Source organism: Ixodes scapularis, unplaced genomic scaffold, assembly GCF_016920785.2.
Source record: "Ixodes scapularis isolate PalLabHiFi unplaced genomic scaffold, ASM1692078v2 PGA_scaffold5__190_contigs__length_132052651, whole genome shotgun sequence".
Taxonomy (NCBI): Eukaryota; Metazoa; Arthropoda; class Arachnida; order Ixodida; family Ixodidae; genus Ixodes; species Ixodes scapularis.
In genome coordinates, this window is record NW_024609880.1 from 94,117,149 (window position 1) to 94,142,995 (window position 25,847).

The 25,847-nt window shown below is 46.8% G+C and overlaps 1 protein-coding gene across 1 annotated transcript; it reads right to left on the bottom strand.

Moving 5' to 3' along the window:
* Positions 1–2,660: 2,660 nt before the first annotated feature.
* LOC120837944 (venom serine carboxypeptidase-like) lies at positions 2,661–23,036 on the bottom strand. Its single transcript, XM_042294278.1, has 5 exons — positions 22,590–23,036; positions 21,348–21,664; positions 5,706–5,919; positions 4,862–5,192; positions 2,661–3,502 (listed from the first exon to the last, which is right to left on the bottom strand). The coding sequence occupies exons 1-5, from the start codon at positions 23,034–23,036 to the stop codon at positions 2,661–2,663; spliced, it is 2,151 nt and encodes a 716-aa protein (XP_042150212.1).
* Between the last annotated feature and the right edge of the window lie 2,811 nt (positions 23,037–25,847).

Genomic DNA, 25,847 nt, shown 5'->3' on the forward strand with positions numbered 1-25,847 from the left:
CGTCTTTCTTCTCCCCGATTCCCATTGTAACCATAGCACGTTTTAGAAATTTTATTAGACCACATTTTTATCTTTTTGTTAAGCTTGGCCTGCATCCGCACGTGCGACAATGGGCTGCAAGCACGGTGTAAGATACACTCTTTAGGTGAGGACACGGCGGGCCTGAACGCGCGGCGCGAGGAATCACTAATAATAATAATAATAATAATAATAATAATAATAATAATAATAATAATAATAATTTTATTGCTAATGAACATAACGTATGTTAAGTCTGACCTGCCTAAGCCACATTGGGCTTGACTGGCAGCGTCTTAAAATCAGATAGTGTTCGTTCGACGGGCATCCGAAAGGCTGCATCATTCCGCTGCCACCGTGCCCGCGGCTGACAGTGTCGCCGGCGGCTAAACGGCGAAACTTTGTGAGAGCGAAAAAAATTATCTCGTTGCCATGACACCCCGGTACACCGTGGTCTTTCTTTCTGCACGTGCGACAACCTCGCTGGAGCTTTGCGCGTGTGGGGCATGATGCGGCACGAGCCGTCTTGTACGTGCCCACGGGTCGACGAGTCGCCTGCCGGCGCCACTTGAAACCATGCATATTAAGAGAGGGTGAAGAGCGAACTTTATCAGGCACGTCGCGAGGAGCGCGCTGTCCTCACCTAAAAAGTATTTATTATCTTACACCGTGGCTGCAAGGTGCCCAGCCCCCGTGCCCTGCACCAACGCCGCGTGCTCCCTGACTCTGGCATTAATGCGGGTGCAGGCCACGTTTTAGCCGCGTTTTCATTCTTAAAAGACACAGAAATGCCTTTGCGCGCAAGATTTTCGAGGCCCTGGCCATTGAGGAAAGCGCCGATGACTGCGCAAGCATGCCCACCATCACGGTCGGCAAGAAAGAAAGGCAGTTAGTGAGTGCGGCACGGCCCCGTGAAAGGGAATAAGGGGATATCTTTGTCGGCGGTGGTTTGGGGGTTGAGTCAGGGAGGTGTTAGTGACAAAATTTTATAATTTAATTTATTTTCATTCAATTTATTCTCATATATTTTAATTTAGTAGTGTAATGTAAAGATTTAGGGTGATTTGTTGGCGGTACTTTATGTGGGAATCTTTGGGTTAAAGTGATGAAGAACTATAAGGTCTCAGTCAGCGGTGTGTATATATCTCTGTTTCTCCCTGTCTATGTTCTGTCTCTATCGTTCTAAATGACCATATACCTTGGCATTATGTGCAAACTAGCTCAACTTCCGCCTGTTATGAAGCATCGAAAGCAGACGCCGGTAAAGCAGACGCCGGTACGGCGTCTGCTTTCAATGCGAGCTGCGCTGCTTTCCCCCGGCGCTGCGCTTCCGTAGAACTTTCGCCGTGTCCACACGCCGGGTTTCAAAAATCTGCTTCGTCGAACAACTTCAATCAAGCACAGAATATCCCCCACGGTACAGTGTAGTAGAACTACGGCTATTTTTATGGCAGCCTGCCGCCATAGCGCTGTCCGCCATATTACTGATGGCTAGAGTTAACATATAACTCTACCAAAAAGATGGCCGACCGTGGTCACATTCCCGTCCATAGGCGGAGTTGCTCAAACGCGATCCAGCAAAGAGACATAGAGATCAGTGCTCGGTACGTAACATTGACGACGATGATGCCCCCCCCCCCCCCCCCCCCCCCACACACACACACACACAAAAAAAATATATTAAACGTTTCCGCGTTACCACGGCTACGGTGGGTGCTCACGGGCTCTGGGCACCGATGAGTTAGGACCGAAAGGAAGGTGCGTCGATTTTTTCTATTAATTTTTTAATATCAAGTAACCGCTAACCTTGTTCGCCGAATAAGATGGCCGGCTCGTTTGCTCGCTCTGGTTGCGCTGGTATTGCGTTTTAAACTCTACGCCTCAGACGCTAAGCCTAACACTTGACTTCGATGTGTTTCGAGGACAGAGCGAGAGACGAGACAGCGAGGAGCAAGTCACGCACCGCTCGAAACGAAGGAAAGAACTTTAATAAAAACAAACCATTGTCGCCGCAGGCCGGGAACGTGGATTGAGGAACTCACACGAGTACGAACGCTACACCGTACGCGCTTCGCTTCGACCTCCATATTGGGGATCGCGACTGCTGCGCCGCGACTCGGTTCTGAAACGAAGCTTGGGAGTTTCGGTACTCTGGGAACGTTCAGTGACTCTAGCCCTGCCTTTCTCATTCTTTCGGTGATTACAGCCAATATCAAACTCAAAGAAAAGGTCGTCCCCTTTTTCGACCAAACCTCACCGTTAGTGGTTCCCCGCCCCGCCTGAAGTGACAAACAGACCGAAGCTTGACCAGAGGAACCGCAAAGTGGCGACGCCACGATGGACGCCTCCGCCGCTTTGCGGCTACTCCCGTCAAGCTTCAGCCTCTTTCCCATTCCCCGCCCCAAGCAACAAACAAACCGAAGCTTGACGAGGATAGCCACGAAGCGGCAACACGACGACAGACGCGTGCGCCGCTTTGCGGCATGCAGCGACGCCAGGACCGACGCGTCCGCCGGTTTGCGGCTACTCACTTCGAGCTTCAACTTGTTTCCCGCGCGGGGGCGGATCGGAGATCCGATCCAATAACGATGACGTCGTCGTGCGTGGGCCTTATCTTCTAGGTGCTATTGATGTCGCCCACTCTATTCGCCAGTGAACATAATTGGCAAGTGATTGGTTCGCTCGTCGAAAGAGCGCGGGACGAAAACCTGTCTGCGAATAAACTTTGTCATCATGTCCAAGGCCACTTCCGGTTGATCTTGGGGAACCAAGTGTCCGGCATTTCTCACCAATATTTCCGTAAAATTGCCGACCTGTCTGACGTAGCCAGAGACGTTCTGCTGGTTTGGAGACCACCAAATCTTCCGCGGCGCATCGTTGAATTCCTCGGCGCCCGACCACGAGATGGTTGAGATCATGTTGGCCGTAAGTGGATACGGGATGATGATGTCCAGTTGGCCGTTGTAGATGAGCACCTTGTACTCCTCCATCAGGGTAGACAGCCAGGGCTTGACGGATTTTGCTAGGTCCTCAAAGAGATGAAACGCAACGATTGATGCCGAGTGAAAAGGAAGGCTCCCAACGTGGATAGCACCACGAACCACGGGGGTTTGCACAAACTCTACAAAGTTTTCGTTTGACTTGGACGTCACGGTGTGCAAGAAGTTAAAGTCGCTCTGGAAACCGGTAACTTTCCTGAAGTAGCACGTCGTATTTCTATAACACGGAAGTATAGAATCGAATTTCTTGACAGCGTCGGCGTAACGCTCGTTTTCGATGTCGTGCTTGACTTCGTCGCATAGATGGCGAAATATTGCAGCTTGGTTGCGGTCTACGAGACCGATCTGGTAGAAGTAGTCCGCATAGTCCAGCATGGATTCCATCTCCACCAGACCATCCCCGATTGTGATGCCCTTCAGGTGTATTCGTACTCTGGGCTGGACGGCCGTGTGAATTGCGTACGCAACGGTGACGGCAAACTTTCCTGGGTGGAATAGAAAAAAACAACATATAAACAACGAGCAGGAGAAAGTTAACAAAAACAAAATACTAAAACAAAAGCCTAAAATGCCTGCTGTCTAAGTAAAGACTGTAAAGCGGCCGTCACACCGCTCATGCATCATCCAAGAGACACGCTGTTCGTTGCAGACATGACGATAAAATTATCATAAAAGGTTGCGTTAAAATAATTGTACTTTACTTCAAGTACATTTAAACGAGTGTACTTACTACTTTACTTGAAGTACATCACGTCTCATTTACTTTGTACTTCAAGTACCTTTTAGATGTACTTTACCCAACACTGCCTAGTAACGTTATTTGAATGCGGCTCGTAGACTGGACCCGAGCATTGCGTGACCACTCGATTTGGGCTCGTGATACTCGGTAGCTCGTCAAGCATTCGGGTGTCCAATCGCTGCAAATAACTGAACCATAACAATGCCTGAAACTCGACGCATGGCATGTGCTTTTCCAACCCCAGCGTGTGGCTAGGACGAACATTGGCAGCACATAATCGTCAACACGTGCCGCTTGTTCTCGCGGCTCGTTTTTTTTTTTTTTTTTTTAATATTTTCTGCAACTTTTATTTCATGAGGTGAAAAATGAACGCCTGTTTTATAGGTCATAAACGTCAGGGATTGGTTATAAGCTGTATTTGAACAAAGTACAAAAATCGATGCACCGCACCTTTAAAGAGATACTGAACCGAAATTTGGAACTCACAAAGCAAGGCTGGAGTGATAGGCGGGACGCTGCCAAGCCCTAAAGCATCATTCATACAGCGATATTTCTAACGGATGGTTGTATTTTTGGAAAATAAGTGCGCAATTGAACACGGCCGACGAGGCCGACGAGACATCCTACATAACGATTCTCATTCCCTCTCATTTTCGCTTCGTCTCCTCGAGCTTTTGAACCGAAGCGAGAAGGAGGGACGCGAGGACGCTTATCCTCGTTCTCGGCTGGTCTGGGAGGATCGTGACGACATAGTCCTCGTTTGATCGCGCCCTTCTTTTCTAAAAGACGGTCATTCGTTTGAGATATCGATGTATGAGAGATGGTTTGGAGTTCTTAGCATCCCGTTCAACACTTCTACGGCCTTATTCGCGAAATTCAAATTTCGGTTCAGCATCTCTTTAACGGCTATAAAGCTGTACAGCATTTGTTTAACGAAAAAATAAATCACCGACGACTGAGCTGTTTCAACTCTCGGTCAACTATTAGGGTGAAACTTACAATTAAACCGCAACGCGTTGTCAATTAACCTGCTCTTTCTTGCTATGAGTCGTATTTCTGCGTGGGCTCCGCATCACAGGACTAGCTATAGGATTCAAGATCTCACCGCCGAAAGAGTCTCCGCAGACATAAAACTCGTTGTCCGCGAGTTCGTGGAAGAGCGTGAAGAACTGCTGTAGGGCTTCATGCATGTCGCGGCCCACGTCCGTCTGGTTATTTGCATAGCCCTGGTCCTTCTCAGTGAAGCTGTATCCCGTGCCCACTGGGTTGTCTACATAGAGCACCGAGAAGCTTCTAGTCCACGTGAGTTCCCGAAGTTTTGGATTGCCATCATCGTCCACGAAGAACGGGCCATGTTCCGTGAAGAGACCATACATGGACGAACTTCCGGGACCACCAGAGAGCCAAAGGATCACAGGAGCAATCTCCAAGCTCTCCTGCAAAAAAAAAAAAAAAAAAAAAAAAAAAAAAAAAAAGTCACTTTTTTAAGAATTGGAGATTCTAATATATTCCAATTTTTCTAAATGCACAATCCATTATTGATTACTTTAATTGGAAAGAAAAACAAAGAAAGGAAAGGATGAAGGTTTACTGTACCAAGAGACATGACTTCCGCGACTATACTGTGCAATATTACCGTATAGGTTTCTAGGTATGTGCTAGTTCGTGCGAAAAAATGGCACACGCTGGTAACTGTTGCAACATCTGATGTATTTTTGTCTTAGTTTTCAAAAAGGAAAATAGTCTAATGGAGCACTACACTACCTCGCGTTAGTTCTATTGATGGCATAAATACGTCGCGATTGTGCATACATTTCCGTGCCTAGAGGACTTTCCTTTCTTTTCTTGCAGTGAACTTGTTCGTTTATTGAAGAATCAGAAGGGTGGTACACATTTTCAGGAACGCGAAATGAGAGGACGTTGGATAGTGGCAGGAAAGTAAGGTATACCTTGGCCGGGAAGAACCAGAAGAACATGTTGCTTCCCATGTCAGATTGGACGGTGAGGAATCCTGCGTAGCTCGGCACATCGTCCACGTCCCCCAGGGGTCCCACTCGGCTCAAGGACTTGGCTTCGTCCAGACGGCCGGCCTCGATGAGAGGTGTCAAAAACAAGGGCTGGTTCTCCGGGTCACCTGGTTGATCTCCAGTGTTGTTTACTGACCTGCATGGGCCAGCTCGTTGGAAGTTTGGGTTGGAGTTGCAATGTGCACGATCGCCTAAAATTGGTGCTTATTTAGTTATGACGATATTGAGCAGGAGATCGAACCCCCTTGTTATCCCCATCCTCGGTGTTTACTCAACACAAGGCCTGCGGACATGCCAACAGGCCTTATGGGCATGTCCATGTCATCTTCTACAATAGAGCGCGGGACACAGTGTAAAGTAAAAAGTACTAACAATCGACGAAGCGACGTTAAAGGGAAGATAGGGTACTTCTACATTTGAGAAAAAACGCTTGAATTGCGTTCATTTGGCCTTTAGAATAACAGATATCAAAATTATATTTCAATGCGACGCGCCGGAGAGCCACAAGAGCAATTTCAAAATAGGGCTGAAGCCCTGCCCCCCTAGCCTTGGGCAGCCAAAAGATCCGTCGATGACGTCACGGACAGCGACTGTCGCGTTTTTCTCGCGTTTAGCAATACTTACGCAGCAAATGGTTTGGGTATTCGGGTTCACGGGGTAAAAATACACTAGAATTCACTTCTAAGTCATTTTTTCCAAGAAGCTCCGTAGCTTCCCTTTAAGTGACGGATGTATCCTCAGAGAATGCGAGCTTGACCCGCTTCGGCCTTTGTGCGGAGCTGGGACCGTGTATGCTGCATTGTTCATGCAGGCCGAGGTGGAAACAAAAGAGCCCTCCTCCCCTCCACCGGAGAACACGAACTCCAGCCGAACGCTGACGCCGCGTTCGGTTATGTCGGCCGAGCGCTGAATCATTGTATTTGTTCATCAGATAAAAGATAATGTTGTACACTACAGGATGATATATAACACATAATTTTAGCAAGCTTGAACACGCCACGATCGCATTTCGAAAACGTGCTGAAAGCGTCATATGTCATGGCCGCCGTGGGACCGCAGCCTTAAGTTAACCGCTTGGAGCGTCACGGTCGCTCCTCCTCCCCAATATCTCCGTGGCACCCTCTTACGGTTCCTACCCGTGATGTTACGACCAAAATTATCAGCTGCGAGCGACAAGAGACCCTTTCCAAAGGCCGCTACGATAGCCCATCGAGTAACATTGGCGGTCGCCATTTCTTTGGGGGGTAATCAAATTGGCGAAGGAAAGAAATCATATTTTTGGTTATTTATTTCTAGGCTAGGTGGCGCAAGCTACCGCCCGTTATGAATGGTAAAGCCGCTAGCATCCATTCATCCTTGGGCAAGAAGCGTGTGATTGGACCCGAGTCCTCACCGAACGCTAACGCGGCACTCATTCCTGATAAGAGCTGGGCCGAGTTCATGCCGAACGCTGACGAAGTTCTCGTGTACAAAAGATGCCCAGAGTCCATGCCCATGCAATGGCGAACTCGAGTACAATGGACCTTTCTGGCGGAGTCCCTTATGTACACCGCGTGGGTTTCTGGAACATTTGGACATTCGGAACTCGATCAGACGACAATGTTATCGAACTTACGAGAACGCAAAGTTGAAAGAATGAATGAAAGAACATTCCGCTGACTGGGATCGAACCTAGACCTTCCGCGCGATAGTCAAGAGCGGTAACCATCCGACCACGCACGCGCTCGCTCGGCGACGCGCCTGGCAATATCACATATGGTGGGAGCTGGAGAAAAAGCTGGCAAAGCAGCTTGACGGGCCTTCAGCCCCCACAACTAGTACACAGCGGGGTCCAAGTTTCATACAAAGCAAGGAAAAAGTAAAAGCAAAATAGACGGAAACCACCACAAAACGCTAATAAAACAAAAAGAGGTATAGTGGTAAAACAAAAAGAGATTAGATAAAAAGAGGCAACAGGTATGCGGGGTAGACCATTTCAGCTCACATTCTTACACTCTTTCACATTCGCACCCTCTTCGAGGGACCTGCACGACCTTGACGTCGTCCTAGAGGTCCTTGAGGTCGTCTTAGAATTCGTCCTAAACGTCATCCTTGAGGTCATCTTAGAGTTCGTTTTTAAAGGGACAGTGACACCCCAAAGAATGTATTTCATTTTTTGCCGGGCGATTTGTTATGGTGTCGGAAAACTACCCAATTAATATTTTGCAACAGAGTTACGTATATTTTTATGAAAGCCAAAAAACGCAACTGCTCGAAACCGAAACTGAAACACGCGCACGCAGGTCGGAGAAGTGGAGAGGAGCGAGTGAGTGGTGGAAGCGAAACTGGCTACACCCGACCGCGCGCTTTTTTTTTTCTCCTCCAATTAATTTTTTTTTTTTTGTGCGCAGCAGACGACATGCGTTGCGGGAACTGTTTGCCATGCGATTGATTCCTTTGCAGTTATGTTTGTTCCGCTCATTGTTGAGATGAGCAGTGAGTGCCCGTAGTGAATTTTCGTGATCGGCTCCGTGAAGAATACCCCTAATATGTTGCGTGAAGAGCTGCCTCACATATACTGCGTCCGAAAAAAAAGTGGCATTGTGCGGCAGAGTTTGCACAAGTTTCCGAAAGATCAACGGAATCGGGACCAATGGTTGGCTGCAATTCCTGTAGAACATTTACGGGTGCACCTCGGAAGGCGGACGCTACCTGATTTATATGCTCCTTGCATTTTGTGGAAAGTGATTACATTGAGTTCGCAGGTGTCAAAAGGAAATCTCATACCATTTAGCTCAGCAACGTTTCGTCCACATCATTTTTTTTTTCAGTGATACTTGTTAAAAAATTAATGTAAATATCGCAAAATGTAAAAAAAAAAAAAAAAAAAAAAAAAAACACGAAAAAACGACACTTTAACACTGGGCGTCTAACACGGTTCCTCCACATGTGAAGCGGGCATCTTTCCACGGGGAAATCTTTCATCAGTTATAATGCAGCGGGTCAACTGTAGGTTGGAAAGTTTGCAGCCGATTTTCTTCCAGCAACATGACTCCCTGGTCGAAGTCGGGCAGCACTACGCATTGGCCACTTTCGCGTAAGAAATCGTACGCGTGCATGTTCAACTCGAAGTACGCACTTCGTGATTGACGTTTTCGCGAGTGATGTCTTCAGCAACGAGAAGGGGGTGACGGCCCGGCGACGTCTTCGTGCAAATCGGCTTGGTGGTCGGGCCTATCGTGCGGGATGAATACCAATTTTTTTATCCGTCCGAATTCATCTTTCAAAGGCAGGCAGAATTCGCCGGTACCGTGAACGACAGTTCTGAAGTAGAGGTTCCACGCCCGTCGTCTGCTGCCATCGCCGTCCCCGCGATTCGCGAAACGACGCCATGTTGAGAATTACGCAGCGAGCGCACAGAATGCTTCCGGTTCTCTGTGCAACTTTTTTTTTTCTTCAATCAACCTATTATCAGATTTTTAGAAGCCACAAAAAAAATGGGGTTTCATCTTTTTTTCTATTCTTAATATTGAATGTGTGCCTTGAATGACCCATGACTTTGATTAAATTTGGTGGTTGTGTTTATACCTTAGAAAACGGCCCGTGACCACGGAGAAGAGAATGAGCGCGACTCAAATCGGCCAGTTCTTGATCGGAGGTTTTCGGGCGGAAAGAAACCGAATTTTGAGCCGCAAACTCTGTTTTGGGTAGTTGGGCTCTCATATATCACGTATAGACCAACTCAACTCTCTGACGTCACGCCGCTGCGGTGGCGCTGCTGTCGGCACTGGGCATGCGCAGGTGATCCGCCGAGGCCGAATCTGGTTTCTGCGCGCGCGCAGTGCCCTCGCCTGGTGGGCAAACGCGAGCTTGTTTGTAAACAATGTGTTGGTCGATAACTACAAACCTCGGCGAGCATAAATACCCTGTCAGTGTCCCTTTGAGATCGCCCTAGAGGTCGTTCTAGACGCCGTCCGTAAAGTCTTCTTTGAGATCGCCCTAACGGTCGTCCTTGAGGTCATTCTAGATGTCCTGGATGTTGTCCTCGACCTCGTCTTAGACGTCTTCCTCGAGGTTGTCCTAGACGAATTCTATCGCAATCGATAGACAACCCACAATAGTGGTTTCTGCAGCAAATTCTTATCTGCTGGCTTTCTTGTTTGCTCGCTTCAACGCGACGCAGTCCCGTCTGATAGAAACGACGATAGACGTCGCTCCGGCAGCTGTGATTCCTCAATCTTCGCTCATCGCTCTGGACAGCGGTAGAGCGGCTGGGCTCGCGTCCTTGGCGGCAAGGGTTCACGCGACCCTGAAGCGCCACTCGGCAAAGCACTAACCTCCTCTCCCCCTCTCACATTTCTTGTGCCGCCCACACGTAGTTCTACGGACCGTTAAGCAGCATAGTACGCCTACACACCGAGCAATTTTGTAAGAAAACGATGCTTCTGTTAAAACACGTCGCCCACAAAAAAAAGAAAAAAAAAACTGGCAGCGATTTTTGTTTATAAGGTTTCAGTGATCGGCAAAGAGCGTGCATGCGGCATGCGACGTCAATTTCCCCGCTAAATCTAGTGGGGAAACTAAACTGGTGTATAGCATTAAAACGTGGGTTTGGGTTAGTTGGTCCATTACTGAATAAAAGGTTAAGAAGCGCGAACAAACGAGGGCCATAAAGTAACACGGACGACAGTCCTGTCGTCCGTGTTTCTTTATTGTCCTCGTTTGTTTGCGCTTTTTAACCTTTTATTCAGTGGTGTATAGGACACGGGATGTCGATTTTCCTGCTAGATTTAGTGGGAAGCATTTGAATTGATTTATATGTCGTGTCGAGACGAGTGACGTCAATTGAACCGCTAAATTTGTCGGGAAAAGTAAATGAATGTTTAGGTTCTCGGAGAGACGCCGCGAGCGGCAGACACAATTCCGTCTCGGCGTCGCCACGTTGCTAGCGTCGCGCACGTTGTGAGACGGGTGCGTTGTTCCGAAGCGGCCGAAGTGGATCAGACCTTTCCCTCTGGATTGATATACATCCTAATTTTAGACACTCAAAGAAAAGAAAACTTATTGAGCATGCATTTTCAAAACCGGCGAATCAACTCACTTGAAAGGTTGCATTCGGGTACACGTTTCTTTGGCGAGCAATAGACATAATGTGACGACCACCTTCATTCTGATAGTTTTGTAGCTCACGTTCTGTGTGTGCTAGTTTTTGTTTTTCTGGAGCTTCCTTCTAGCCGGGCAACTACCCTGAGACTATACGTCGACTGATCGCGTGTTTTTCTTCCCGGCCTCAAATCACTGCGTAATCTGAACTTGTGCTGACGGCTTGCGAGAAGCCCAAAGGACGTTACTCGGGCATCTATACTGGAACTCAGCACAGCGAACGCGCCTCACACTAGCAAGCGAGATAGTGGAGGTTTTACTTCGTTTAATTTATATCAAAGGCATCTGACGATGCATTGCATAAAGGTGACAGCAAGAAAGATGAAGTCGAGGTATCCATAATAACTTGCACCATAGAACAAAAAATAAAATAAAAAAAAAATAAAAAAAACGGAGCACTCTGCAGGAGTGAAACCAACCATATGTTTTTACCAAGCGTTTTATATATAGGAAAGCGCACGCATTTGTTTTACTAAGCCTAGGCATTTAATCATTTTTGACCAATTTTCTACATTTTTAGTTATTCGTTTAAAGGGGCGATGCAACAATTTTTTGTATTTTGCGCAAATACCGTTAAGAAGGGATCCCTGACGTTAATGACTTATGAAACACGCGTTCGTTTTTCACCCCACGCCATAGAACTCCCCAAAAAATTCAAGAAAAACGAGCAGTTTTCGCCCCCTCAACTCGCAGCCAAAACAAGCGGCCACGTGAGCAATTATATGCCGCCAATGCTGATCACAGCCACACGCTCGGTTTGGCAAAGCACAGGACACGCGCTGAGTTCCAGACATTGTTATGGCTCGGCTAGTGACGACGTTGCAGTGATTGGACACGGGCCACTACCCGAATGCTTCTCGAGCTTGTAATTATAACGAGCCCAAATCGAGTGCCCACGCAATGCTCAGGACTAATCTATGAATCACATTCAAATATCGTCATTGGGGTGTACTGCGATCCCGACGTTGCGTCATCAAATTTTGCAAAGGAGAGATTGAATGAAAATTATTGCTTTTGTCCTTGCAATTACAGTGCAACAAAGGAGTTTCTTGGCCAGTGGCGTTGCGTGCGAGTATCCTTGAGTCCCACTAGTGCCAGTAAGCTCGTATAAAAAGAAAAACATTCCAATTGAATATTGTTGCATCGCCTCTTAAAGGTCTACGTGTGAATCGAAAAATTATAGAGCGCGTTAAGAAACACCCAAACCAGGTGTTTGCTGCATGATACGCTTTGGGCGTCTGCAAACGCCTCCGCTTTCTGCCTCGACAACGCAGCGCATGCGCACTTGCGATCAATCTCAGCAGAAAGCGTCCGCCATTAAATTGCAAACGCTCCTTATGGTTTAAGATGGACCCTCTGTGCAATCTAGGCTCTCTACCCTGGAGTCTGCAGGCAAGAAGCTCGCCGTCGCCCATGAACAAACCATTGAAATGCGATGTTGTCGGCGTCGGTGGCCCTTCTTCGCGTTCAAATTGTTGATTCTACGTCTTCCTGGGCAATGCCTGAGTACTTGAGCGGCCTCAGCGAAATTATCAAGGCTCGTTAAGGGCTGCCCACAACTAACGAGAAAACGCGCGTGGCACGCCGATCGCGGGAAGTAACAAAAAGTCGCCATAGCACAGTCAGCGCCACGAGCGCGTGCAGACACACACCCTTTATCTTCCCGCTCAACCGATTTTGCGGAACGCGTTTTCAACGTGATCGGCGCGCCGCGCGCGTTTTCTCGCTAGTGTGGGCGGCCCCTTACATGGCAAAACTTTGCGTTAATAATGTGACATGCGGCGTTTCATTCCGCGTGAACACCGCAGAATGTACGCTAAAGTCTGATTCGCATGCTGAGATTTCGCTCGCAGTTTTCAGTCGTGACGTCGCTCGGGCTGCAAAAGCGTGATCCATGGCTGAGATGGTCGACGTCGATCCTGAAAATCGCAAGCAGAATCGGATCAAGTGAATCAGGCATAACGTATGTCGGTGATGGCCACTGGTAACAATGATCAACATCTCCTTGTATCTACTGTTCACATCGAGCCTCATTTTTAGCAACAGTGCCTTCTGCCGTCAATGCTTCGGCGGAGACGTGGGCTTCTGGCGGTCCCTAAAAACGCGCGTTGCTGCTCACCGGACGCCTGAGGGTCTTGTGAAGACATCCTCGCGGTTGGAGTCGCCGCTGCCTCGGCCTCTTCCTCATTCATTACGAGGTTTCTGTCCTAGCTGTCGGTGGTCTTGATGGCAGGGTCTCGAGCGTACAACCGTACGCAATCCGAGACCTCATGCCCGAAGGCTCGACACTCCTCGCACCTCAGCACTCTACAGTCGCGCCGTATATATGTGCCCCGTGCGTCGACAGCGGAGGCACACCGGTGCGCGTCCGGGGACAATAACCAGACAACCTGCAGCGTGCCTCCGTAAAGGCGGAGCTGATGCGGCAGGGACTCCGGTGTTAAGTCTTCATGGAGCACCATGCTTACAATGACGGTAGTGGAATCCACGTCTGCCAGGCCCTCGATTCTCCACTTCTCGCGCGTGACACCCTTCATCTCCCCTATGACTCGAAGGCCCGTCAAAGGCCGTCTGCAGATTCGTCGAATGCCACCCAGTGGACATTTACCCTCAGCCCTCGTTTCTCTGAATCAATGACCAGGCATTGTTGCCTTTTCACCAGCATGGTGAAAGGGCAACCTTTAAAGTACAAATTATTTTTAAAAAAAATTAAAGGTAACACGTGTTTTTGACTTGTATACACGGGCAATCCAGAAATATAAAGATAGCATTTATTATAATAACAAATCATTTCTTCACTTAGCTTCGCGGGATAAAAACTCTTCGTTTTATCATACGCGTAGTCCAGAGCACTGGAGAGTGCCGCATCCCAGAACCAATTCCGGATTTGAAAAGCTCCATTGCGCTGTACCATCCAACCATTAATGAACCTTTTAAAAACTATATTCACCTAGAAAATATGTTCAATATCCAAATCAGACAATTGTATTGTAACAACAAATAATATTTTAAAAGTGCTCTACTGCTCATGATATAAAAAGCTCTATCATGTTCTGTATGTTTTTTTCTTGTTTTTTGTAAGTGCCGACTTATCTGCCCAACGCTGTATGGGACGCAGGGATCTGTCAAGCTACGCAATGTAGCTTTTTTCCCTGTCTCCTTCTGCAAACTGGAGTCAATAAAATGAATTGAATTGAATTGGTCCCCTCTCGCAGAAGCTTCTCTTTGGCGGAGGTGGTGTGCAGCTTCAGCAGCCAGACGTGTCCCATTTGAAGCGCGCCAAGTCCTGCTACGTCTTCCCGAACTCCCGCCTGGTTCGGAAGCCCTACGAAGTCTTGAGCACGGTATAGCCGCCCCGGGTATCAGCATGCAGCACAAGGCTGCATTTCATGGCTTCACCTGTCGGCAGAGTAGGCAGTATCACTGCGAAGTCATTTGGAACATTGCCGCGTACGGCATCACCGCGGCTCGGAGCCGCCGTCATCGAGCTCAGAGCAGAGCGTTCCATTCCACGTCCGCACGCGCGTTCGAAATTGGAATCACTCGACCACCGATCCCGGTCCCGGTCCATTGTTCTCAAACTACTCTGCCTCACCTATATATATATATATATATATATATATATATATATATATATATATATATATATATATATATATATATATATATATATATATATATAAACGAATATGTGCAGATGAATGAACCGTACTTAATCCAATGGGCACGGGGCACGGGAGATTTTTTGCGAATGCCACGCCCGACCCCACTATGTTCCACTTGTTACAGCTCCCGCTCGCATGCGTGATCTTCGGCTGCATCCTTCCTTCGACTGCCGTCAGCAACACCACGGATCTTGGCCCTGTCATCGTTACGCCACCAAGTTATCCACGGGAGCTGTTTCCACCGCCGCTGCAGTGCACAAGCCATCTGCATTTCCGCACCGTCACTACCCCTGAAGCGGATGTGTCGTCATCGGGCTGCGCAGTGGCCTGCCTACAAATACTGAGCGCCGGCCGTCGTCGCGTCAGTGGGCACGGGAGATTTTTTGCGAATGCCACGCCCGACCCCGCTATGTTCCACTTGTTGCAGGTGTGTAAACGCTATTCCTTGTATTCTAAGAAATCTAGCAACCTGTGCCTCCTAGTGCTCCCGTGCCCAAGTGTGCTTTGCTGTATAATATGTGACTCCTTGAGCTTGATTCGTGCACTGTTACAGCTCTCTGGCGATGTTGAATCCAATCCAGGCCCAGATACTAAGAAACAACCCAACTAAACGAAATTCTTGCAATCGTAAAAAAAAATTGAGGCCAATTCTTCTAAACTTGAAGAAGGTCAGAACTCGATTAGGTGCGATGTCAAAACCCTTCTTGAGAAGCAGGCCCAGTTGGAGGGCTCACTTTTTGCCATTAAAACGAAAATTACAGCAATTGAGGCTGAGCTTGAAACCCTTTCCGAGACTAGAGCCGAGGTAACTAGCATTCGGAGTACACTCGCTGATCAAGCCACGGCTACAGCGTCATTGCTATCTCGGAGTAACGACTTGGAAAACCGATCCCGCCGCTGAAATTTGCTTTTTCGCGGCATAACCGACGTCCGAGGAGAGTCATGGGCGATATCTGAACAAAAAGTACTCAAATTCGCCGAAGAGAACCTTGGTATTACTTTACAAACTTCTGACATTGAGCGTGCGCATAGGATTGGCACATTTCAAGAAGGGAGAAACGGACCCATAATAACGTGTTTTTCGTCTTTCAAAACTAAAAGTCAGTTACAACAGAATGGCTCTCGCCTCAAGGGCAGCTTATTTTCTATTTCAGAAGACTTTTGTGAAAATACACGGACCGCGCGCCAAAACCTTGTTATTTTTGCCAAACGTCAGTTGGCAAAAATAACCTTTCAAGCTTCGACTAGATAAGCTTCACATTGGCACTAAGACATTCATATATGATGCCCAGACAGAAACCGTAATAGAAATGTTGAGATAAGGGGACGCGGGGAGTGCTACTGATATCGCGGGTTCCGAAAGTTTAATCAGTGTTTTGTATGCTAACGCACGTAGCGTCATACCCAAACGTGATGATCTGTCGTCTGTTATTACCTCATGTGATGCTAACGTTGTTTTGCTGTCAGAAACGTGGCTTCACTCTGACGTCCATGATGGTGAAATAATGCCAGTCCATCCCCATTTCAATATTTATCGACATGACAGAGCAAACCGTCGAGGTGGCGGAGTCCTTATCGCTGTAGACAGAAGAATCACAAGTCAAAAGGTTTTGTCTCACAGTGCTCTCGAGATTGTTTGGGTTTCTTTAACTTGTTGTTTTGGGTCCTTTTTGATTGGCGCATGTTACCGTCCTCCCGACGCTTCCCCCGAATTTAGTAACTTGCTTCGTGATGAACTGTCTATGTTGTCACTGAGTCACACCAACAAACCTATTTTTCTTTTTGGTGATTTTAATTTTCCTTGTATAGACTGGAATGCTCAGACTACGAGTTGTTTCGGGGGATCTAGTGTGGACCGCGATTTTATAGACTTGTTTTTCTTTTAACCTCACCCAGTTGGTTTCCTTCCCTACAAGGATCATTGAAAATAGTTCAAATATTCTGGATTTGGCACTTGTCACTGATCCTCTTCTAGTTAAGGATTTATCTCCACTAGATGGCATTAGCGACCACAAGGCTCTTCATTGTTTTCTTGATATCAAACCGTCAAAGTCGACGTGCATTTCTAAAAAGATACGTTTGTACCACAAGGGGAACTATGACATGATGAACTCCGAGCTCTCCGACTATTTTGTTTCTTTTAATGAAAACTTCGACTGCCATAACGCTGATGAAAATTGGCAAGCTTTTAAGACCAAATTGTTTGAACTTATTGAAAAATACATACCGTGCGCAACAATTCGAACTACAGCGTCTAAACCATGGTACAATAATTCCCTTCGTCGTCTATCTAACAAAAAGAAAAGATTTTTCAGGAACGCTAAAAAAGCAAATACACCAGAAGCTTGGTCTAAGCATGCCATTTGCTCTTCTGAATATAAAAGTATGTTGAGAGAGTGTAAACGCACATTCTTACAACACACTCTACCTAATATGTTACTAAACAACCTTAAAAAATTTTGGAGCTTTGTTAATGAAAAACCACACTCAGAAATAAATCTAGTCAATAGCTCTGGTGATAACATATTGGATAGTGAATGTGCAAATATTCTAAACAGGGTATTTTCTGATGCATTTACCGTTTCTACACCCATTACTGGAATTCCTCCTGTTACAAAAAATTATTTTCCAATGGATCCTGTTATTATAGACTTTCAAGGTGTAATCAACATTATAGAATCCCTCAAAATGTCTTCATCATGTCGTATAGACGGTATTAATGCGAAGGTTCTAAGTAACACTAAATTTGCATCCGGCCTTTACCTCACAAAAATATTTCAGCAGTCCCTTGATACAGGTGTGTTACCTTCCGACTGGAAAATTGGTAAGGTCATTCCGGTCCACAAGTCCAGAAGTAAAACATCTCCACTAAATTATCGGCCAATATCACTCACCTCCATCTCCTGCAAGATCCTCGAGCACGTCATCTACAAGCACCTGATTAACTTCCTGGATTCCTGCAACTTCTTCACCAACGCGCAGCATGGCTTCCGGAAACACCTGTCTTGTGAGACCCAGCTACTTTTTCTCACTAACGACCTGTTTAAAAATCTTGACACTGGCTATCAAACTAACGCTGTTTTTCTTGATTTCGCCAAAGCTTTTGATAAAGTTCCACACAACCGCCTTCTCTTTAAACTTAGTTCTCTCAAACTGGACCCTCCTGTTCTTCAATGGATTGAATCATTCCTTACTCATCGCTCTCAATTCGTTTTCGCTAACAACACGTCCTCCTCTTTCTCTCCCGTTTCTTCCGGTGTTCCACAGGGAACTGTGCTTGGCCCCTTACTCTTCTTAATCTACATTAATGATCTCCCTCTTCACCTATCGTCCTCTGTTCGTCTTTTCGCTGATGACTGCGTTGTTTATAGACTAATAAAAGACCCAAACAACCATATTGCACTCCAGAACGACATTAACAAAATTTCTGAATGGTGCCGCACATGGCAAATGTCTCTGAATATAAACAAATGCATGCACCTCTGCTTCACACGTTCCTCCTCCCAGCCCTTAAACTCTTTAACACTCAACGGCATTACCCTTCAGACTGCTGCACAGTACAAGTATCTTGGCGTCCATCTAACCACTAATATGTCCTGGAATGTTCATGTAGACAAGACAATATCCTCTGCAAACCGTTCACTTGGCTATATCCGTCGCAATTTCAAGTCTGCTCCTTCTAACCTCAAACGTCTTCTTTACGTCACGCTTGTTCGCCCTAAACTAGAGTATGCTTCAGCTATCTGGCATCCCCATCAGGCTTTCCTAACCAACGCAATCGAATCTGTTCAAAATCGTGCTGCTCGATTTATTCTTTCTGATTACTCTCGCTTTTCTAGTGTCACTGCAATGAAATCTGAATTAACCCTTCCTGGCCTTTCCGTTCGTCGCAGAATTTCCCGTCTTTGCCTTCTTCATAAAATTTACTACTCTGAACCATTACGACAGTCTCTCCTCAGCCCGCCCAGCTATATTTCTGCAAGAGTGGATCATTCATGCAAGATCGCCCGTCCCAAGACCACTTCAGCAGCCCATCAACATTCGCTCATACCAAAAGCTATTGTGGACTGGAATGGCCTTCCCGATGGCATCGTCACCATCACCGATAACGCGAAATTTAGAACTGTACTAACCAACCACTCCCCTCTATAATGCCCCTTGGGGCCTTGAGGGTAATTGTAAATAAATAAATAAATAAATAAATAAATAAACAATGAATCAAAGAATCAAGGTTTTCAGGAACCCGCCGAAAGCCAAAAAACGGCGGAGCCAGGACCAAAAAACGGCGGAGCCAGGATCCTGGCTCCGCCGTTTTTTGGCTTTCGGCGGGTTCCTGAAAACTTTGATTCTTTGATTCATTGGATTAGGTACGGTTCATTCACCTGCACATATTCGTTTATATCCTCCTCGGAGACCACGTACGATGACGTGAAGTGCCCGTGTTGTGTATATATATATATATATATATATATATATATATATATATATATATATATATAAGGTGTTTCACAAAAGGTGGACACATTTGATATCGCGAAAACTACGCGTCTCAACACAAAAGGCTTGTGTCGTTTTGGTCCTGGACCAGGGATCTATTTACGAAAATAAATAAAGTCCGGGATAATTAGATCGTTAATTATTTTCGCGTAATTACCTTTTTTAATGTTATGTTTAAGGGCATAGTTTCAATTAGAAAATTGCTCAGCATCATCGAAAAACACAAAATCAACAAATTGCAGAAGGATAGAAGGTACGCGAAGCATTATACGGCTTTCTGAAAAACCCTACAAATTCGACGGGGTTTTAAGTTTCGGTTTGCAATCGGAGCGCATCTCGGCCCCGACGGCACCGCGCCCCGTGGAGAAATAGTGGAACCAACTTCTGCTGCGTTGCGCAAGGACAGCGCAGCAGAGGTTGGTTGCACTATTTCTCCACGGAGCGCGGTGCCGCTCCGTGCTGCACTCTCTTGTGACCAGAGAAGTAAATCTCCTGATTCAGAGACGGTCGGCAGATGGTTCTTGCTGTGCCGTTCCAACTGGTGTTAACCCCCATATTATTTGAACCGCAAGCCACAATAAAGTGTCGTTTCAGTGCAAATGTTTGGCGTTTTAATAATTTTTTTTAACTGTTAAGAAGTTCGTTCGTTGTCCACAATGGCGCTGCATGCGAAAAAGGCGAGCGTGCCGCGTTGCGCCGTCACAAAGCCTATTCTATAAGCACGGTGCGTAAGTTGTGGTTGCGCTGGGTACCCCAAAGCGTTGGGGCCCCCTATTCTAAAACTCTCTATTATCTCGAACTGGCCCGTAAAATATGTAAATAACAAGTGTGTCAGCAAAGAACGCCTCTCGGTACGTTGACCACAATCGCATATCGGTTTGACGTAAAGAAATATGACAATTACATGTCAAGTTTGGTATTTCAAGCTCAAAGCGGAAAGCAAAGGGCCCATTGGGAATTCTCTAACGATCTGCATTTCCCCGTATTGGTAGGAAGTAAGCGCTGGGGGGGGGGGGGGGGGGGGGGGGGGGGGGGGGGTTCCCGCATTTGTAGGTACGGACTTCTAAGTAACCCTTTTAAGAGCATTACTTTAAATTTCATCAATGTTTATAGTTGGATATTCAGGTAACTGCTCACAATAAAAAGAAACCCTTACATAGGCCGAAATTTCGCTCAGCAGAGCGCCTGTGCGAAGTCCCGTTCAAAAATCTCATAGCACGAGATTGGAGTCCTAATAGCGGCCATAAAAACAATATATTACAATTTCCGTTGGTAGCTCCTGATAGACTACTATATTACCTAACTGTGAACAAAAAATGAAAGAAATAAAACGTTTCTTTTTTTTTTTTTTAGAAAATCGACTTCGAATTTGCTAGTTTTTCAAAATATTCGTTTTTCAGGCACATGGAGCGCATTCTATATTTAACGAAAATATTCAAATGATACTAAAAAGAAAGAGGTTGATTGCAGCTTTCCGGTGATGTAAAGATCACAAATATATGTTCATTAGGTCACGCAGCACAGCTTGCTGAACTTCGTCAAATATCGTCGCAGAGAGGAGGTTTGACAAATAAAAAAGATACATTAAGGATCTTTTCACCTAGACGCTTAATTAGCATAAAAAAGCATATCTCGAGGGTGCTCCCAAAAAGGTATATTGATGGATGGAGTGAAATATGGCACCCCCGATAACCTGGAAAGACGTGGCTCAACGGTCCATAACTTGAGAACAAAAATCCGACGGACTCGCCCTGTTTGCGTCTTCTTTTAATATAGGAATTGCCCGATGACATGTTTTTTTTTTTTTTACAAAAATTAAAACTTGGATTTAAAATTCGTAGCTGAGTTGAGATGAAATCACATAAAATCTATGTACGATCAGTGTCGTCACAAAAAAAGAAAAAAAGAAAAACAAAACGAAAACGACGAGGCACGGTTATGAAGGGCGCAGAAGGGCTAGTGCCAGGAAGACGCGGATGAATATTAGACATTGGCGTCGGCTGCGTTTTTCATAAAATACGATTTCTGCATTTGACGGTTTGATCGATAGATCGAAATAGAGCTGCAAACGTTTTATTATAAGATCAATAGCACAGGCCGACCGATAAACAAGAATGGGACCCGGCGGTATCACGGGAAAACATGGACTGTCATTGTCAACAGATTCGTGGCAAGCAAAATGTACAAGACGGGGCTCCGATTGCGGAAAGACACCGCACCACTTTGGGCAGACACTGCATCACTTTGGGCGACCTCGCACCTCTTGGCTTCAGGTTTCCCGGTCGGAGGCAACTGGACTTCCGCGTAATCATAAACATCCGGTGGAGCGACCGTGGACACATTCTGGGGACCTCCATACTCGGGCGCGGGCGCTACTTTGGCGGGTGTCTCTATCGTACGGACGCCTTCATAACGACCACGCGCGACAAATTCTAGTTCTTCAGGGCGGACATGCTCCAGGAGAGGATCTTCGAGTACCGTGACCGGGCAGAACCAGAGGTTGTTCCCGCTGACCTTGGTCTTGAACCACACGGCAAAGAATCCTCCGACTGTAACGACGCTTGTCCAGGGAACTTCCTACAGAAAATGAGAAAGGATGACGTAAACATGTTGCTGACTAAACGTACGAAACCCTTTACAGCATTATTTCTTCGAATTCTTCAATATGTTCATCAAACCGACATAAGAAGAATTTGATGAGGAACGTTAAGGTTCGATATCCGTCTTCCTGGCACGATCCGCCGCGCATCTTTTCAAAATGTCGCCTCATCGATCCCTATTTTTTTTTTTTCTTACGAGTACAGAAAGAATGGAGAGACTGAAGCGAGAGGACATCGTGTGGGATGACGCAAAACGTGTCCTGACCACGCGACGCTTGCGAACATCGGCTAAACCTATCGGGCCTGGGGCCCTAATGTGGACACTTGGCGAAAAAGTCGGCGAGAAATCCGGCGGCTCTGATTGGCCGGCGCCAAGGTCAAGTGTGGCGTTGGCCAATCACGCCCGCCAGATTTCTCGCCGAGTTTCTCGCCAAGTGTCCACATTAGGACCCTTGGTAAATGCGCCGTAATCGTTTCCTTTTTTTTTTTTTTTCCGGTGCATTATTGGGATAGCTGCCGGAAAAGCAAGCGCACACACACACACAAAAAAAAAAAAAAAAAAGACGAGCGCCGTGATTACGACCTTTTAGCGATGCTTGATTTCCTCCAACGGATCATATACTTCGACTGCGGTAGGCCTTCGTGGGGAATGGAGTCTGTAGGCCTCGTACTACCACACGAGGTCGCCGTGGTAGAAGTAAAGTATGTGCTCCGTTCATCTATCTATCTACGCATCTATCTATCTATCTATCTATCTATCTATCTATGCATCTATCTATCTATCTATCTATCTATCATCTCTCTCTCCCTCTCTCTCTCTTTCTCTCTCTATATATATATATTTAACAGGGTTATTATTGCGCCAAATATTAACACCATCATGCAGTAAACAAAATACAAACCTGAGTGCAACTGGAGATTGTCCACTCCAATGTCGTCGTTTTCATCGGAGGAATCGTATAGACTACTGAGCTGAAATTAGCCCATTCCGTTCGGTTGTAAGACTGTTCCTTGTCCGTCGCTAAGTCCACATCCCAGGATTGGTCGTTGCTGACTTCAGGTGTGGAGTCATCCTCCATGAGAACACCGGTGCCGTTCGCCTTGACAACCAGGGGTCCTTTCCCGTAGTCGAAGCCACTCTCGACTATCCAAGAATGCTTGAGTACACTTGTTAATGTTTGGTTGAAGGTTTTCACCATCGACTTCGTTGGGTCTCCATTGCTGACTTTCTTTTTCCGCGCCTGATCGGTTTCATCGGTGACTTTTTCTGCGCCGCGGTACTCGATGGAGCCCGCTGCCACGTTCACCTTATACCTACAAAATAATGTTCGGTGCGACGGTACAGACATGCGCTGAATATCAATAAAAAATGCACCTTTTTCCGAAGAAAGCGTACAAGTCAAAAAGAAAACACTATAATGGCAAAGAACATTGCTTCAAATTGTAATCGGTCTGTGTCGGACACAAGGTGCGGGCTTCCGCGCGAGTGAAACTATAGACCATTTCAGGCAATATTTCATGGGCGCCGCCATCTTGACGTAACATGACCCTGCCGCCATAGCTGACCTTCAGTTTCTCGCCGTTCCTCCGCGTTGTGTGCTGCACAGGCCACTACCGGAGCTTTGTTTTCGTGTTCTTTTACGTTCCGTGTTGAAATTGTGTGTATTCTTTAGATCTTTTAGATATTTCGGGCTTTCATTTAATCATTTGATATATATATTTCAACACCAGCTCTTGTATTTTCGTATTTATGAAATGGAATCGGACAGCGAGGGGATCGACGATACAAGATTATGGCTTCGGAGACCATATAAGTTCATCCCATTTTAACGTTTTTCTCGCTAATAAATGGCAGTCTTTACCATTGCGACATATGCAAATTTCAAGTGACGCAGTAAGGCTATCCAGTCGTGCTTCTCGCTGCATGTGCGCGCTCGTTTCCGTAAAGCGATTTACCGTGCGACGAGACGAGCGGTGGCGACAACGACGAGAGTCAGCGACGGAGGTTTCTCACTGTCGCCCGTCGCGTCGCTCGGTTTTTGGGTATCTAGAAAAACGACGCTCAGCATCTTCGCCGCTTGCTCCCGTCGCTTCCATGCGGTTTTCCTCTTCACACGACTGACCGAGCGACAGCGAAGCGGGTCACCGTCGCTTGTCTCGTTGCTTGCCAAATCGCTTGCATGCAGTACGCTTGTAAATTAATTGAGTAAACACTGGTATTGATAGATTGCGCTACCTCCCTATCGAGACGGCTCGCGACAACCATGGTTTATTAAAATGAACATAATTTTTTTTTGTAAATTATTTTAGGTTAAAAATAAATGCGGACAACAAAAGCAAAACTTAACGGGGGAAAAACGCGTCTGCATGACGACGGCTCTTTTGCTGCCAACGGATTTCGTCTGCGTGTCGTCTGCTTTCTTTCGCTTGTCGGCTGCACCTTCCGACGCTGCTCCCGACGCCATCTATTAAAGGGATTGTCTGGTCAAATTTTGTATTCGAGAGAACAATTGGATATCATTGTTATTGCCTCGGCCCTCGAGACGCATCGTACGTGCAATATTTGAATTGTATAGACGCTTTAAACACGCGCCAGATTGAGCCGCCATAGCCGACCTTCTCTTGTTTTACCGAGATACCAAGTCACTGAAGCGGGTGTTTACGAGTCCCTCCACAGAGCGCTATGTTGGGGGCAAGGACGCAGTAGCACCTAAAGTGGCGATGACCTGTCCTGCTGTGGTAATGATGAAGTGAAGCGAACGAAATAAGAGGAAACAAAAACTGAGGGTCAGTTATGGCGGCGCCCATGCACAGCTGCCTGAAAACGTCTATATGCCCCTCTGCGTGAGTAATTGAATTTATACTGCTCCCATCGCAATCTAGCGTAAACGCTGCTTTCGTTGGCAACATTGAAGCTCTGACGTCACGAAACACAAAGCGAGCAATGGCATTGCTGTCTCGTCGTTTGCCCAGTTACCTGCGAATAAACGCTTCAGCGTAATGAACGCCTCGGCGTGCTTCGTTTTTGTTGTTGTGCTCGACTTGTTTCGCGGTTGGGTGAAAATTTTGTTGCGTGGTTGGGTGCCAAATTCACCGGGCAGCACATGCGAGCCTAAACATGACGTTCCACACTTTTCCGCGATACGTGCAGTGACGAGCAAAATGGATTGTCGCCGTGCGTAGGGGCTGGGTTCCCGTCAAGGTAGAGACCCCGCGTATGCAGCAATCATCTCACAGAAGAGAGCTACGAGCTGAGCTCTAAGCGGACAGAAGGCTCGTAAGCTGACGTGTGATGCTGTGCCAACGATATTAAACTACGTCTATCCACTCCTCGCCCAAATCGGATCAATCAATTTGTCTATGCAGCGAAACCGAAACCAACTGCTAGACCACCTGGAAACGATACCAAAGGTGTATTTAGCACGCGTGCAGCCAAATTCGATTTGATCCGCACGTGAAAATAGAGCGTGGCTACGATGCACCAAGCTCGTCCAAGTCAAGTGACGACATGCATTTGAACGATTGGCAGCTTGCCTTCGAACCGTGGACACCGCCTCCCAGAGAACGACCCTCAGCCTCATCACAGATCCAGTGGATCCCCCGAAACGTGTACCCAGATGCCGCTTCGTGTACCATATTTGCCGCTTCAGAGGCGATATCTGCATCCTTTGCTTTGCAAGCGCGCGTAGTTCTCCTAGTTGGGTGCGTATTTTCGGCACCGATACGATATCCAGGGGGCGTGGCCAGTGACGTCACGGACGTCCAGATTCTATTTGGTGTTCTTTGATGTAAACCCGTTTAATTTTGGACGCCGCCGTCTGCATTTTCAAACGTCGCCAAGGTCGGTCGGTCGGCGAGTGTGTGCGCGTGGTCGGGTGCACCGTGCTCGGCGGCTCGGCGGCTCGGCGGCTCGGCGGTTTTCTCGCTGGTGTGTGTTGACGTGCTACGTGTGCTCGTCGCGTATCCAGAAACAGTGTTTTCCAATTTCGTTCGCCCGATACCGTCGGTCACTCCTGTTACAAAAAAGATTTGTAGTGACTACAGTACCTTCCGACGGCACTTTTGCAAAGCGTTCAAACGCCGTCCGACGATACTCCACCGACGGTATTCCGTGTTAAGTGCCGTCCGAAAGTCTCGTATAAAACGAATTGTCAAAACGA